The sequence below is a fragment of the Coenobita brevimanus genome, chromosome 82, assembly GCF_032717465.1.
Source record: "Coenobita brevimanus isolate Jiangsu-jjx chromosome 82, ASM3271746v2, whole genome shotgun sequence".
Classification (NCBI taxonomy): Eukaryota; Metazoa; Arthropoda; class Malacostraca; order Decapoda; family Coenobitidae; genus Coenobita; species Coenobita brevimanus.
This window is the reverse complement of record NC_137035.1, coordinates 16,966,750-16,981,085: the sequence shown is the minus strand read 5'-3', so window position 1 is coordinate 16,981,085 and position 14,336 is coordinate 16,966,750. Positions and strand designations below refer to the sequence as shown.

The window sequence follows — 14,336 nt, the reverse complement described above, 5'->3', positions numbered from 1 at the left end:
CCTTACACCGCATAATCTCCCCTCCCACCTGCACGCCATTGTCTCGGCAATTCACCTGTTACCAGTGACCTGGCCAATAAAGACATTCAGGGCCAGAGTGATTCCCCAATCGATGACAATGTGGAGGACAAAGTTTACACAGCATTAGAGGAAGAAACAGTTAGAAATGATGATCAGGTAATGTGGGGAAAAAAAGGTCATGAATGGTGATGAGTTAGTGAGTGAAACAATACTTATAATGCCTATATTACTGTTTGAAAACCAATATACTCTCGTACAACATATAAATTCGTACCAAGTAAATAAATAAATACTGTTTATGAGTGGATAAAATAGTTACCTTCCCATAGAACTCGTTTTCTTTGGTGCCAGCCTGTTAGAAAACCCAGTCAGGTAAGGAAGTGCTCGTATCTAAATTCGGTATTTTAAACCTCAGGTGAGCAATTTCTCTATGAATTTTCGATGTTTCTCACCAAAAGCGGATGTTTGGGCAAAAAAAAAAAAAAGGTCCAAAAACGTCGGGATGGGCCGGGTTAAGGAATTGCTAAACACAGAGAATGAAAGTAATGTAAGTATAAGTGGCTGGGGAATGGCTGGGAGAGGGAGAGATGTGAGAAGAGAGGAAGAAATCAGTAGCATGGAAGTAGTGGAAGCAATGAAGAAAGTCAAAATGAGGAAAGCCCCAGGAATTGATGGAGTGTGTGGTGTAATGCTGAAGCATGAGGGAGAGACAGTGGCAGAATGGATATGGAAGATGTGCAAATTGGCCCAGGTGCAAGGTAGAATCCCGAAGGATTGGAAATCAGGTATAATTATTCCCCTGTACTAAGGAACAGGGGAAAAAGAAGTTTGTGGTAATTAGAGGGGCATTTGTCTTCTAAGTGTAAGAAGAAAAGTATATGGTACGATACTTATTGACACAGTTAGGGAAATAACAGAAGAATTAGTTGGTGAAAAACAGGGACGTTATGGGAAGGAAAGAGGTTGTCTATCTATCTATCTATTATCAGACGCCTCAATCCCGTTAGGGGTGGCCACAAACAAATCGCCTCCACGTCGCCTTGTCCCCCGCCATTTCACTGCCCTGCTCCCAACTCACACCCCCCTCTCTCATATATCTCTCCACCCCATCCCTCCATCTCATCCTAGGCCTCCCCCTCCCTCTTCCCCCCTCCACCTCACTCACATACACTCTCCTCGTCAGTCTTTCACCCTCCATCCTCTCCACATGGCCAAACCGCCTCAGTGTGTTCCTCATAACGCTTCCTATTACATCCACATCCACACCACAATGCTCCTTTATATCCTCATTTGTCAGCCTGTCTCTTCATGTGACTCCACAGGCTCCTCTTAAATAACTCATTTCCACTGCTCTCACTCTTGACTTCTGTCCTTATAGCAACGTCCAAGCTTCACTTCCATATGTTAGAGTTGGTATCACAATACTGTCCTGCAGTAACTTTTTCACTTCCATGCTCACTTCCCTGCTTCTTATCATTGCTTTCAAGGAACCAGCAACCTTTCTTCCCTGCTGTACCCTTTCAAGCACTTCACCCTCCAAACCTCCATCCTTACCCATCACACTACCCAAGTACTTAAACGTACTCACATTTTCCAATTCCTCACCATCCAACCTTGCTGTACATTCACTGACTTCACCTCTCTCAAAGACCATCACTTTACTCTTCCCTACATTCACCTTTAAATTCCGTTTCTTACACACTCTCCCAAACTCATCCACCAAGCCTTGCAGCTCTCCTTCGTCTTCATTCAAAAATGCAGTATCATCTGCAAACAACAGTACAGGGAGTTTCCAAACACTACCCTCTCTCACCAGGGCCACTCCAACATCCACTACCCTACCTTGTACCTCTTTTATTACCCCATCTATGTACAGATTGAACAACCATGGAGACATTACACATCCTGTTTCAACTCAACCTTCAAGGAGAAAAATTCACTCAGTTCACCATCCACATGCACTGCAGCCTTAGCACCATCATACATACTCTTCACAGCATTCAACAACTTCCCATCTACTCCATATATTCTTAATACTTTCCACAATCCTTGTCTATCCACTCTGTCATATGCTTTCTCCAAATCCATGAAAGCCGCATGCAACTTCATTCCCTTCTCTAGAAACTTTTCCACTAAAGATCTAAGAATGAATATCTGATCTACACAACCTCTTCCCTTCTTAAAGCCTCCCTGTTCTTCTCCAACTAATTCCTCTGTTCTTTCTCTAACTCTATCAATAAGTATCCTACCATACACTTTTCCTATTATACTAAGAAGACATATGCCCCTATGATCACCACACACTTCTTTTTCTCCTTTTCCTTTGTACAAGGGAATAATTATACCTGACTTCCAACTCTCCAGGACTCTACCTTCCTCCCAGGCCAATCTGCACATTTTCCACATCCATTCTACTACTATCTCTCCCCCATACTTCAGCATTTCACCACACACTCCATCAATTCCTGGGGCTTTCCCCAATTTAACTTTCTTCATTGCTTCCACAACTTCTATCCTACTGATTTCTTCCTGTCTTCTCACCTCCCTCCTTCTCCCAGCCATTCCCCAGCCACTTATACTCGCATTACTTCCATCCTCTATGTTCAACAATTCCTTAAAGTGTTCTCTCCATCTGCTCACTTTTTCTCCCTTCTCCACTAGTAATCTACCATTTTTATCTTTCAATCCCCTGCTAACTTCACTTCCACCCTGTCTTACTCTTTTCACCTCTTTCCAGAACATTTTCTTACAGTCCCTCCACTTTACACTCAAGTTCCTTCCAAATTCCTCATCCACTCTTCTTACTCTCTCTTACTAATCTTTTCACCTCTCTCTTTCTTTCTACATATAACTCTCTCTCTTCAGCCTCTCAACTTCTTCCACGCCCCTATTTCTCATCCATTCATTATATGCTTTCTTCTTTTGTGCCACAGCCTGTCTCACCTCTTCATTCCACCACGCTCTTTCTTGCACACCCCTCCATCTTCTCTTCATCCCACACACCACAACACATGCTGCACATATTTCTTTTGTAAATATCCTGCACACACCTACCACATCCCTCATCTGCTCCAATTCATATTTTCCCAATCGTTCCTCCACTTCTCTCTTATACTCTGCCTTTTTCTCATCCTTTTGTTGTGTAGATCAGATTTTCTTTCTTAGGTCTTTAGTGAAAGAGTTTCTAGGGAAGGGAAAGATGTTGTATACAGACTTCATGGATTAGGAAAAAGCATTTGACAAGGTGAATGGAAAAGAAATCTGGAAAGTATTAAGAATATATGGAGTAAATGGGAAGTTATTGTATGCCGTGAAGAGTATTTATGAGGATGCTACAGCTGCACTGTGTGAGGACTGTGAACTAAGTGAATTTTTCTTTTTGAAGGTTGGATTGAAACAGGGATGCGTCATGTTTCCATGGTTGTTCACTCTGTACACAGATGAGTTTATAAAAGATATACAAGGTAGGGCACTGGATGTTGGAGCAGCCCTAATAAGAGAGGGTAGTGTTTGGCAACTCCCTGTACTGTTGTTTGCAGATGATACTGTGTTGTTAAGTGAAGACAAAGGGGAACTGCAAGGCTTGGTGAATGAGTCTGGGAGAGTATGTAAGAAACAGAATCTAATGGTAAATGTAGGGACGAGTAAAGTTATGGTCTTCGAGAGAAATGAAGTCAGTGAATGTACAGCGACATTTGATGGGGAGGAAATGGAAAACGTGAGTGCATTTAAGCAAGTGGGTAGTATGATGAGTATGGATGGAAGTTTAGAGGATGAAGTGCTTCAAACAGTACAACAAGGAAGAAAGGTTGCTGGTTCTTTGAAAGAAGTGATAAGAAACAGGGAAGTGAGCATGGAAGAAAAAAAGTCGCTGCATGACAGTATTGTGATACCAACTCTAACGTATGGAAGTGAAGCTTGGGTCTTGTTGGAGGGATACAAGTCTAGAGTGAGAGCAGTGGAAATGATTGATTGATTGATTGAAAATAATTACAATCTGGCGGCGCAACTGCCAGGGTCATATGCCGCCGGATGACAAAGTAGAAGGCACGGCAAAATAAAAAGTGTCTATTCAAAATAAAGTTAATATCTGTTAGTAGGAATAAAACACTAAAAATAATAAAAGAATAATTTATAAAATAATTACTTATAAAAGTGGAAGGAGGCCCGTCTCCTGAAGAAAGCTAAAAACATCAGTAAAATCGTTAGAGGCCTCACCAAGCATCGAGGATAAACAGTAGGCACCATCTGCTCCCCCATGCCTATGAAGGAACCTCTGACGCAGGCCCCCCAGACTCGGACACTCGACCAGCAAGTGACGGACAGTAAGGGGAACGAGGCAGTCATCACAGTACGGTTGAGTTTCACCACACATGAGGAACCCATGTGTAAGCCGAGAATGCCCAATGCGAAGCCTAGCAAGAGCCACCTCCAGTCGCCGAGACATAAAGGGAAGAACCCTTGGCACAACCACTCTCTGAAAGATTTCTTTTAGTTTATTTTGAGACACACCATCCCAGTGTCTCTGCCAACACGTACGAATTGCATACCGCAAGTAAGGTGTTACATCAGAAACAGGTAGTGAGTAGTCAGCTGGGGGCTGTTGAGAAGACGCAGCTTTAGCTAAAGTATCTGCCCTCTCATTGCCCACCACACCAACATGTGCAGGAACCCAACAGAAGTCTACACGGCGGCCACGGCGGCCAAGAAGAAAAAGCCACTCTAAAATTGATAAAACCAATGGATGGGATGCATTAAAAGACTCCAGTGCAGACAAAGCACTACGTGAGTCACTATAAATCACAAAAACGGATTGGCGGAGAGTAAAAATGATTTTAAGAGCATACAAAATTGCAGTCAGTTCTGCTGTATACACTGAAGTAACGCCAGGAAGGCTACCGCCCCTACTAAAGGAAGGGAAGACAACACCAAATCCTACTCCAGTATCAGTCTTAGACCCGTCAGTATAGACGGGGACAGAACCCTCATGAATGGAGGCATGTTCTAAAAAGAGAGAGAGGGACACCTGAGAGGGAAGCGAGCCCTTTTTTCCAACAACGGACCTACAGAATGTCACGCGAGGGAGTAGCCAAGAACCCACCCTTGGGATCCGATGTGGACAAATTGCCAGTCTCGGGAGAGAGAGGGCTAGCATAACAGACCGGACCCTGTAACCAAATGGCTTTGGGAAATTGGGACAGGTCTCAAAAACAGAAGATCGGGAATCCTGTGAGACAATGGCACAAGAAATTGAGTCTGGAATGCGGTGAAGACGATACCAACACCTCATCATTAGCAACTGGCGCCGCAAGTCCAAGGGGAGTACACCAGCATCTACCAACAAACTTGGAATTGGGGATGATTTGAATGCCCCGGTTGCCAGACGAACACCAGCATGATGCACAGAATTTAACAACCGGAGGCGGGCATCTGTTGCAGAGGAGTAGACCTCACACCCATATTCAACTTTAGGAAGAATAAGAGACCTATGCAAGAGGAGGAGGGTCTGACGGTCAGCACCCCAAGAGGTATGAGCTAAAACCCTCAAAAGACTCAAAGCTTTAAGACAAGCCACCTTAACAGAACGAATATGAGGAACCCAGGTTAATCTTCTATCAAACAGAAGACCCAGAAACCGCGTCTCTTCCACACAGGATATTCTTCTACCATAGAGATACAAGTCAGGGTCTGGGTGGACTCCTCGAAGACGACAAAAATGTATAGCCACTGTCTTTGCTGCAGAAAAATGGAAACCGCGTGCTTCTGCCCAGTCAGAAATTCTATTGAGAGCCAGCTGCAACTTCCTCTCTATCAGAGACATTCTAGACGCAGTGAAGGAAATCGAGAGGTCATCAACATATAGTGATCCTCGTACACCATCAGGAAGTACACTGATGACGCTGTTAATGGCTACAGCGAACAGAGTAACACTAAGGATACTCCCCTGTGGTGCTCCATCTTCTAGTGCTCAGGCATTAGAAAGCACTCCTCCCACTCGCACCCTTAAAATTCGGTTAGATAAAAACTGTTGAATAAAAACAGGTAAGCGCCCACGAAGACCAAACTCATGAAGAGAGAGTAAAATACCATGACGCCATGCAGTGTCATATGCCTTTTCCAGATCAAAGAAGACCGTGACCTGGTGTCGGTTAGTGGAAAAAGCCTCACAGACAGAAGATTCCAAGGACAGTAATGCATCAGAGGTAGATCGCATTTTTCGAAAACCATACTGGGCAGGGGATAAGAAGTCACCTCTCTCTAAAAACCACACAAGCCTAACATTGACCATCTTTTCCAAAACTTTACATATACAAGACGTCAAAGAAATAGGCCGATAATTTGTCACCTGTAGGTGATCTTTACCTGGTTTGGGGATGGGGATAACTACAGCAACACCCCAACAAGTCGGAAACTCCCCAGAACACCAGATCTTATTAAACAGTGAAAGCAAAAACAACAGGGACTCATCAGACAGGTGGCGTAAAAAGGCATAAGGAATATCATCAAAACCAGGAGAGGAATCATGGCACTGCGACAGAGCTGACTGGAGTTCAAAAATTGAAAATGGAACATTGTAAGGCTCTCCCCCAACAGAGGCAAAACTGAGACCACGAGATTCTAGGCGCCGACGGCGGCAAGCCAAAGGTGTATCTGCATCCTTCTTTGACACACTGGCAAAATGGTCAGCAAGCAATTCTGCAACAGCAAATGGATCAGCCACAGTTCCACCTGGTGCAGATAAAACAGGAGGGGATGGAACAGTAAATTTACCTGAAATTTTCTTTACCCGGTTCCACACCTGGGTGATGGAAGTCCTCGAATTGATGGAGGAAACATAACCCTTCCAGGACGAACGCCTAGCCTCCTTTAAGACCCGCCTCATATGAGCTCGTGCCCTCTGATACGCCACCAAATACTGAGGATCCCCACGGTGACGACGAAGTCGTGAGAAGGCGATTCGTTTGGCTCTCACTGCGGAACTACACTCCGAGTTCCACCATGGAACTGGACGTTTAGGAAACTGACCCTTTGTTTTTGGAATAGATAATAGGGCTGCTGAGTGCAGCACGGTATTGAAATATGACACAGCCTCCGTAAGACAGCCAAACTCATTGACAGAAAGGGAAATGGAACTTAATTCCCTGAAATATGGCCAGTCAGCCTTATCCAGAAGCCAGCGAGGAAGACGTGGCTGAGGTCCACCTGCACTAGCAGTTAAGAGTAACGGAAAATGGTCGCTGCCATACAGGTCTGGCAACACATCCTAGTTAAAATCTAAAAGAGCATCAGCTGAACATAAGGACAAATCAATGGCAGTAAAAGTTCCTGTCTGGCTATGGAAATAAGTCATTATATTGGAGTTTAAAATGCCTAACTCCTCATCTTCCACTAAAGAGGCCAGCATAACACCCCGAGGGTTGGCCTCACTGTTTCCCCATAGTGGATGGTGACCATTCATATCACCTAGTAACAGAAAGGGAGAAGGAAGGCCATGAATAAGGCATTCCAGATCCGCCCTTTCAACAGTTGCACTAGGAGGTAGATAAAGACTGCAAACTGTATACTGCCGACGTAAAAACATCCGGACAGCAACTGCCTGCAAGGGACTGGAAATATCCAGATGACTACATGGAATATCCTGGTGAAGGAAGATAGCAGAGCACCTCCATGACGACCTTGGCCCAGCACAGGATCAGAATAAAAAACATTGTAGCCAGAAGGACCAGCAGGAGCAGTATCACCAACCATGGTCTCCTGGATAGACATGCATAGCGGAGTAAATTGAGAAACTAGATGACACAGTTCCTCATAGTTAGCACGTAAACCCCGACAATTCCACTGGATGATAGAACCCATAGTGGAGGAGAAAATAATTAAGTGCGTGACTGTACACCTCCTGACATGCGAGCGGGTTTGGAATGATGCTTAGGAAGGCCCTTGGTAAGAGACTGTCCAGCACCAGGAACCCGCGCTTTATGTCGAACATCCGTAGGCAAACGTGAGGACGTGGAAGAGGAAAGTTTTACAACACTCTTCCTTGGAGGTGGAATAACATTCGGTTTGGATAGATGCTTGGAGGCCGCCTTGGGTAATGTGGGACGGCCAGTGCTACCATTTGAAGCTCCAGAAGTGGAAACAGAGTTGACAGGATTAGAACCCTGCAAGGTAGACATTGTACTTTTCAGAACGGACGCATCAGCAGTCTGTCCAACACCATCCCCAGGTGGGGACCTGACTACAGGTGAACCACCAGCAGCAGCTTCCATTTGGCTAGACCTCTCAGCCTCTGAGGCAGAGGGAACAGTAGAGAGGTTGATACAAGGTTCGACAACAGAAACCTTAGGTGGCCGGCTTTCAGGCTCTGAGGACTCTGACGAATTACGATGACGTTTGCCGGATACAGAAGGAGCCTCGTTCATACTCGTCAGTGTGTACATCTGCCACCACCACAGAAGTACGCGAACCGTCAGCCACTGAGGTGGAGGCAGAGACAGTTGGAGCAGTGGGTGGATGAGCATCAGTCACACACTTATCAGTAATTCCAGGGTTAACAACATCCGTCAAATCAGTAGTTGGGGAAGTGGTCACTGTAAAGGGTCGTGGCAACTTCTGGGACACAGAACGACGTACAGGTGCCCCAGAAAGGACAGAAGCATAAGTAACTCCAGGCCGAAAGAAGAGAGTCTGGGCCCTCCTCTTTGCTTCTGGAAAGGAAACCTTCTCACGTGCACGAATGCTCAAAACTTCCTTTTCAAGGCAGTAACGAGGACAGTTTTTGGAAAATACAGCATGAGGACCCCCACAGTGATAACATTTAAGGGGTCCTGGACAATCACTGGTATGACTCATATCGCCACAGGAAACACAAACACCAGGAAGGCCAGCCAGTGCACGTCAGCAAAATTTACTAACATGCCCATACCCCTGACAGTGAAAACACCGCTTTGGGTTTGGAACATAAGGCTTCACAGGCAGAGAGAGCCAGGCAAGTTTCACAGAAGCAGGCAACGTCAAGCGGTCAAAGGTCAGAAACAGCGTCGGAGTCGGGGTCAGAACACCATCGATCTTCTTCTGTACCCGGTCAACCTTTATAACACCATAAGAGCGTAGTTCTTCTAACAACTGTGACTCAGGGTACCGCAGGAGGTCTCGAGAGTAAATAACCCCCTTACTTTGGTTGAAGGTGTCATGGGGTACACAGGACATACTATTGCCAGCTATGGAGGTCAAATTCCGGAGACGGGAGCTTTCTGCTGGAGAGGACACCTCAATAAGTAGGCTACCATCCCCCTGTGTTGAAATCGCCGGTTCACGGCCACAAGCAGAAACAATGGCTCGGTGTAGTTCAAAAATATCTATATCCAGCACGGAACCACCAGCAGAGGGTTTCAGTACTAGATACTTATTGAAGGTCTCAGGCTCACTCTCTTCCGGATTGAACCCTGGAGCCAAACCAACCCGACGTGACATCCTCCTATTCCCAGTTGAATGCTGGGTCAGAGGAGGATAGTCCTTTGGGGCCTGGAAAGGCTCTAACGTGGCAATCGAAGAGGATGCTTCCGCAGAATTACCAGGGACAGATGATGTGTCGTCAACAGTATTTTTAGGTAAATTATCCATTAATATACAACAGAAACTTCATTCCCCCACCCCTCCACCCACCATGGAGCCCAACAAGGGGAGGTCATATCCCAGGGATAACACCACTGGCAACCCCAGAGGTAGCAGGAGAGTATACGCGGGTAACCACCAGGGGGCCTGGGCAAGGGTGACTCCAGGACGATAGGAGCCACCAGGCCCCCCAGTGCCCACTTGACCCTAGCCAACGCATGACCAGCCGATTGACCTGGTCGGGCCCAACCAGGCCACCCGTCTAGCCAGAATAAGGGACCAAAGAGGTGTATTGCTAGCTGCAGGGCGCATCGTACAGCATCGCTCAACCTCCAGGACTCCCGTCTCCCAGCATTACGGGACGCCACGCATGGCAAACACGTGGGGAGGCAAGAGTCCCGCCCTAGATGGCAAAAGGGCAGGGAATAACATCACCAGCAGGCCTCCTCCACCAGTGATGTAGGGGGTGCTTGGTCCACATGACCGACAGATGCCGAACCCTACAAAGGTAGGCGTGCCTCCAAAGTAGGTGGCACCGCCAACCACGCTTCAAGCCCCGCCACCACGTCAAGGTGACCCCCCTCAGCGGGGCAGTGGAAATGAGCTGAGAAGCATGTAGAGTCACACAGAGAGACAGACTGACACATGAGGACGTGAAGGAGTGTTGTGGTGTGGATGTGGATGTGACAGTGAGCATTCAGAGAAATACACTGAGGTGGTTTGGCCATATGGAGAGCATAGAGAGCGAGAGACTGACGATAATAGTGTATGTGAGTGAGGCTGGGGGAGGGGAGAGGGTGGGGGAGGTGAAGGAGGGGATGGAGGGATGGAGTGGAGAGGTATATGAGAGAGGGGGTATGAGATCGGAGCAGGGCAGTGAAATGGCGAGGGACAGAGTGACATGGAGGCAATTTGTTTGTGGCCACCCCTTACAGGATTCAAGCATCTGGCAATTGATCAGTAGATTGATAATAACAGTAATAATAATAATAATCTGGTCTTTTGTTTCTCAATACTGCCAGCTCTTTCTAAGGAGTTCACCAGTGCTCAACAAACATGAACACTCTTACAGTTACAAAAATTGTGACATCATTCATATACAATACAAACTTCCGTAGAAGTGACAGGAATTAAACCATATAATCATTCCTCACAATAGCTCTTTCCACATCATAGAGTATTGAAAAGAGAAAGGCTTTGACCTGCTGCCCCATACACGACTCAGCTGAAGTCAGTTGTCTCAAGGATAATGGCAATGTATTTTATAATTAAAGGTCTGTATAAGAAAAAGACTGATCAGAGAATGATGACTGATAAACAGCTCCAGGCTGGAACCAGATATATAAATAAAATGGTATGGAAGAAATGCCAGGGGGAACCTTTAAACTGTGGAAAATACAACCCAAGAACCCTGTGACTCATGTCTTTGGTGCTACAAGTAGCTTTATTAATCCATTTGCTGACAGGATTTATCTACAGCTGAGTACAGTTGTCAGGTGTTAGCCAGAATACTGTATAATACTCTTAAGTCATCACTGCATGTAACCTTTTTTTTAAAGCTCTTTTGTTTGCTATCATATGCATTGTAAAGTACTGTACAGAAAAATTCCTTATCAAAGCTCTATTGCTCATTTTGAAGAATTTTGCCAGTTTTGCTCAGTTTACCACAAGAGTTATACAGAGTTGTGATATTTTGGAAATAAAACCATGCATATAACATGGACTGCCTGTAAAGAATTTTTCAATATAGGTTTGAAATTAATGGAATTATATAACCTGTACTGAGCAAATACCATACTTCTTAATCAGGCTTGAGATTGGGTGACATTGGACCTCGACTTGGCCTCAACACCAACGACAATGGATTCCTACAGTTTGAGCACCATCGTATCCCACGCACCAACATGCTGATGAAGCACTCACAAGTCTTAGAGGTCAGACATCATCCATGCTTATCATCATCATCTATGGCTTGCTCTCTCCTGGGAACCCCCCAACAATTAATTTGGCAAATCCACATCTCCCTCATATGACCCTTTCTTCCAAGATACACATAAATTTCTTACTCAATATACCATTTACCATGATTATTCCCATAGGTGTTCTGAAAAAGGTAATTTCCATAACATGTAACCTAGAATGTTTTCTGTCACCCCCTGCCAAAGTTTCTTTCCCGCACGAGAGTGTCAGCAGTAAAATATTGTAATGCAAGGTCCTCTTAACCTCCACAGTTACCATCCTACCTGTTGAAAATACTGCCAGGTTCACCACCTACTCTACTCTCATGAAGTGATCTTTAACTTCTCATTCCATTTTGTTATGTTCACACAATACATCTCTCAGATATTAAAATTATTAACCTCCTTGAGCACCTCACCTTCCACCTGTACCCTTCAGTTAACCCTGCTTCCTCTCTTTATCCTAAATTGCATGCCAAATCTAGTCTCATATTATTTCCTGTTAGATACCATTACTTTGTTTTTGTTGACATTCACTTTCAAGTTCTTTTGCAAGGTCTTTCAAGAGCTTTGTGGAATGGTGTACTGTTTTGTGCATACCTGTGAGTGTCATGCTTTGAAAGTAAATGTAGATAAGAATGAAATGGTGGTTGTTGAGGTAGAAGGTGACTCCCAGTGTGATGTGATGGTGAATGGTGGGAGACTTGAATTGGGAGGGAAGTTTAAGTACAGTACCTGGATATAGACAGAGACGAATGTAAATGTGCAAAGGAAATGGAAAGTAAAGTAGCCAAGGGAAGGAAAGTGGCTAGTGCTTTAACCCGTCACGTCCCGAGCTATTTCGCACCTCTGACACCCCCCAGTCCCGAGGTATTTTTGAAAATTTTTTTTTTGGCTAAAACCTCCGCTTTTGGTGAGAAACATCGAAAATTCATAGAGAAATCGCTCACCTGAGGTTTAAAATACTCGATCCAGGTACCAGTACCTCCTTACCTGACTGGGTTTTCTAACAGGCTGGCACCAAAGAAAATGAGTTCTATGGGAGGGTAACTATTTCACACCACTCATAAATGGTATTTATTTATTTACTTGGTACGAATTTATATGTAGTACGAGAGTATATTGGTTTTCAAACAGTAATATAGGCATTATAAGCATTGTTTCACTCACTAACTCATCACCATACCTGACCTTCTTTTGCCACATTACCTGATCATTATTTCTGACTGTTTCTTCCTCTAATGCTATGTAAACTTTGTCCCCCACATTGTCATCGATTGGGGAATCACTCTGGTCCTGAAAGTCTTTACTGGCCAGGTCACTGGTAACAGATGAATTGCCGAGACAATGGCGTGAGGGGGGGAGGGGGGAGGCTATGCGGTGTAAGGCATTGTCCCTGCTTGGCATCTTGTAGAGGAATAGAGGAAGGTGTCCCGTGTATACGTACGAAAAATCACGCGCGAAAATTGATAATTGCGCAAATTAGGGACCTCGCAATTGCACGACGTACCAGTACATCGCCGGGACTGGCAAATGAAAAATGTTGCAACGTACCCATACGTCGACGGGACGGGGCGGGTTAACCCTGAGGCTGCAGCGGCCCTAAACATTTCCTATGTCAGTGGTGTGGGAAAATCGGTTAAAAATACAGTAAAGCCTCACTATAATGGGCTACTTGGGGCCCCAAGCCATTGAAAAAAAAAAAAAAAAATCTGATAAAAGCAACATCCGAACTTCCCCCTCCTAACCAGGACTTTTTCCAATATATCAGACATTAGTCTGGATCGCATCAACAGTTTTTAAACTTTTTTCACTACCACTGCAGTACTTTATCATACATTCACTACAATAATCAAATGGTATAACATATATACAATAATACTGTACTGTATGCTGATAAACATATCTTTTATTTGCCTTATTGTGATGAAAATAGCCAGAGGTCAGGCAGCCTGGACTGCTTCTGGCTTTATCGGACTTTTCTGATATATAAGAATTTAGTCCGGTAGCTCCTTGATTCCGGTCTATTGAAGTCCATTATATTGAGGTTTTACTGTATCATGTTTTCATTGTGTGTTCTGAAACACTTATACCTAACCAAACATCATAACATTTTAGTTGGACAAAGTTTACACTACATACTCATCAAGCATAAGCATGCAGTAGGTGCGAAAAATGACCGAAAAGTTCACAATATTTCACGTGGCTCTTCCGGAATGAATGACGCAACCTACCAATCGGCATTTCCGGAATGCTGTACGCAGCTGAGGGGTTAAAGGTCATGATATAAAACAGGTCTGAGTGTGGAGGCGGCAAGATGATTGCATGAATGAGCTTAGGACCCACATGAATATATGGGTGAGACTGATATCGCATGGAAATGAAAAGGTCATTAAAACGACAAGATTATTTTTAACCCCGTCAGAGATACGAGCCAAGTCAGACATTAGGTGTGCCATAGCCTCATCTTTGGTTTGTTGAAGTAACAGCTGAAATGGATGCTGCGGGAACCGAATGGAAAGGGTGAAGGATGGAATCATCAGCATATGAGTGGATAAGGTTAGATATACAGCTTAGAAGGTAATTGATGAATAAAAGGAAGAGAGTTGGTGACAGAACAGAGCCCTGAGGAACACCACTGTTCATAGCTCTAGAAGAACGATGGCTGTCTACAACAGCAGCTATAGAACAACCAGAAAGGAAGCTATAGATGAAGGAAGAGACGGAAGGATAGAATCCATAAAA

At 44.7% G+C, this 14,336-nt stretch overlaps 1 protein-coding gene across 1 annotated transcript in view; it reads left to right on the top strand.

Annotated features, from left to right (window-relative positions):
- LOC145409612 (peroxisomal acyl-coenzyme A oxidase 1-like) overlaps window positions 1-14,336 on the top strand; it is a 215,424-nt gene that overhangs the window by 82,521 nt on the left and 118,567 nt on the right. Inside the window, exon 6 of the mRNA XM_080279965.1 lies at window positions 11,443-11,567. Coding sequence (XP_080136091.1) covers window positions 11,443-11,567 — 125 coding nt within the window. The remainder of the gene's footprint in view (window positions 1-11,442; window positions 11,568-14,336) is intronic.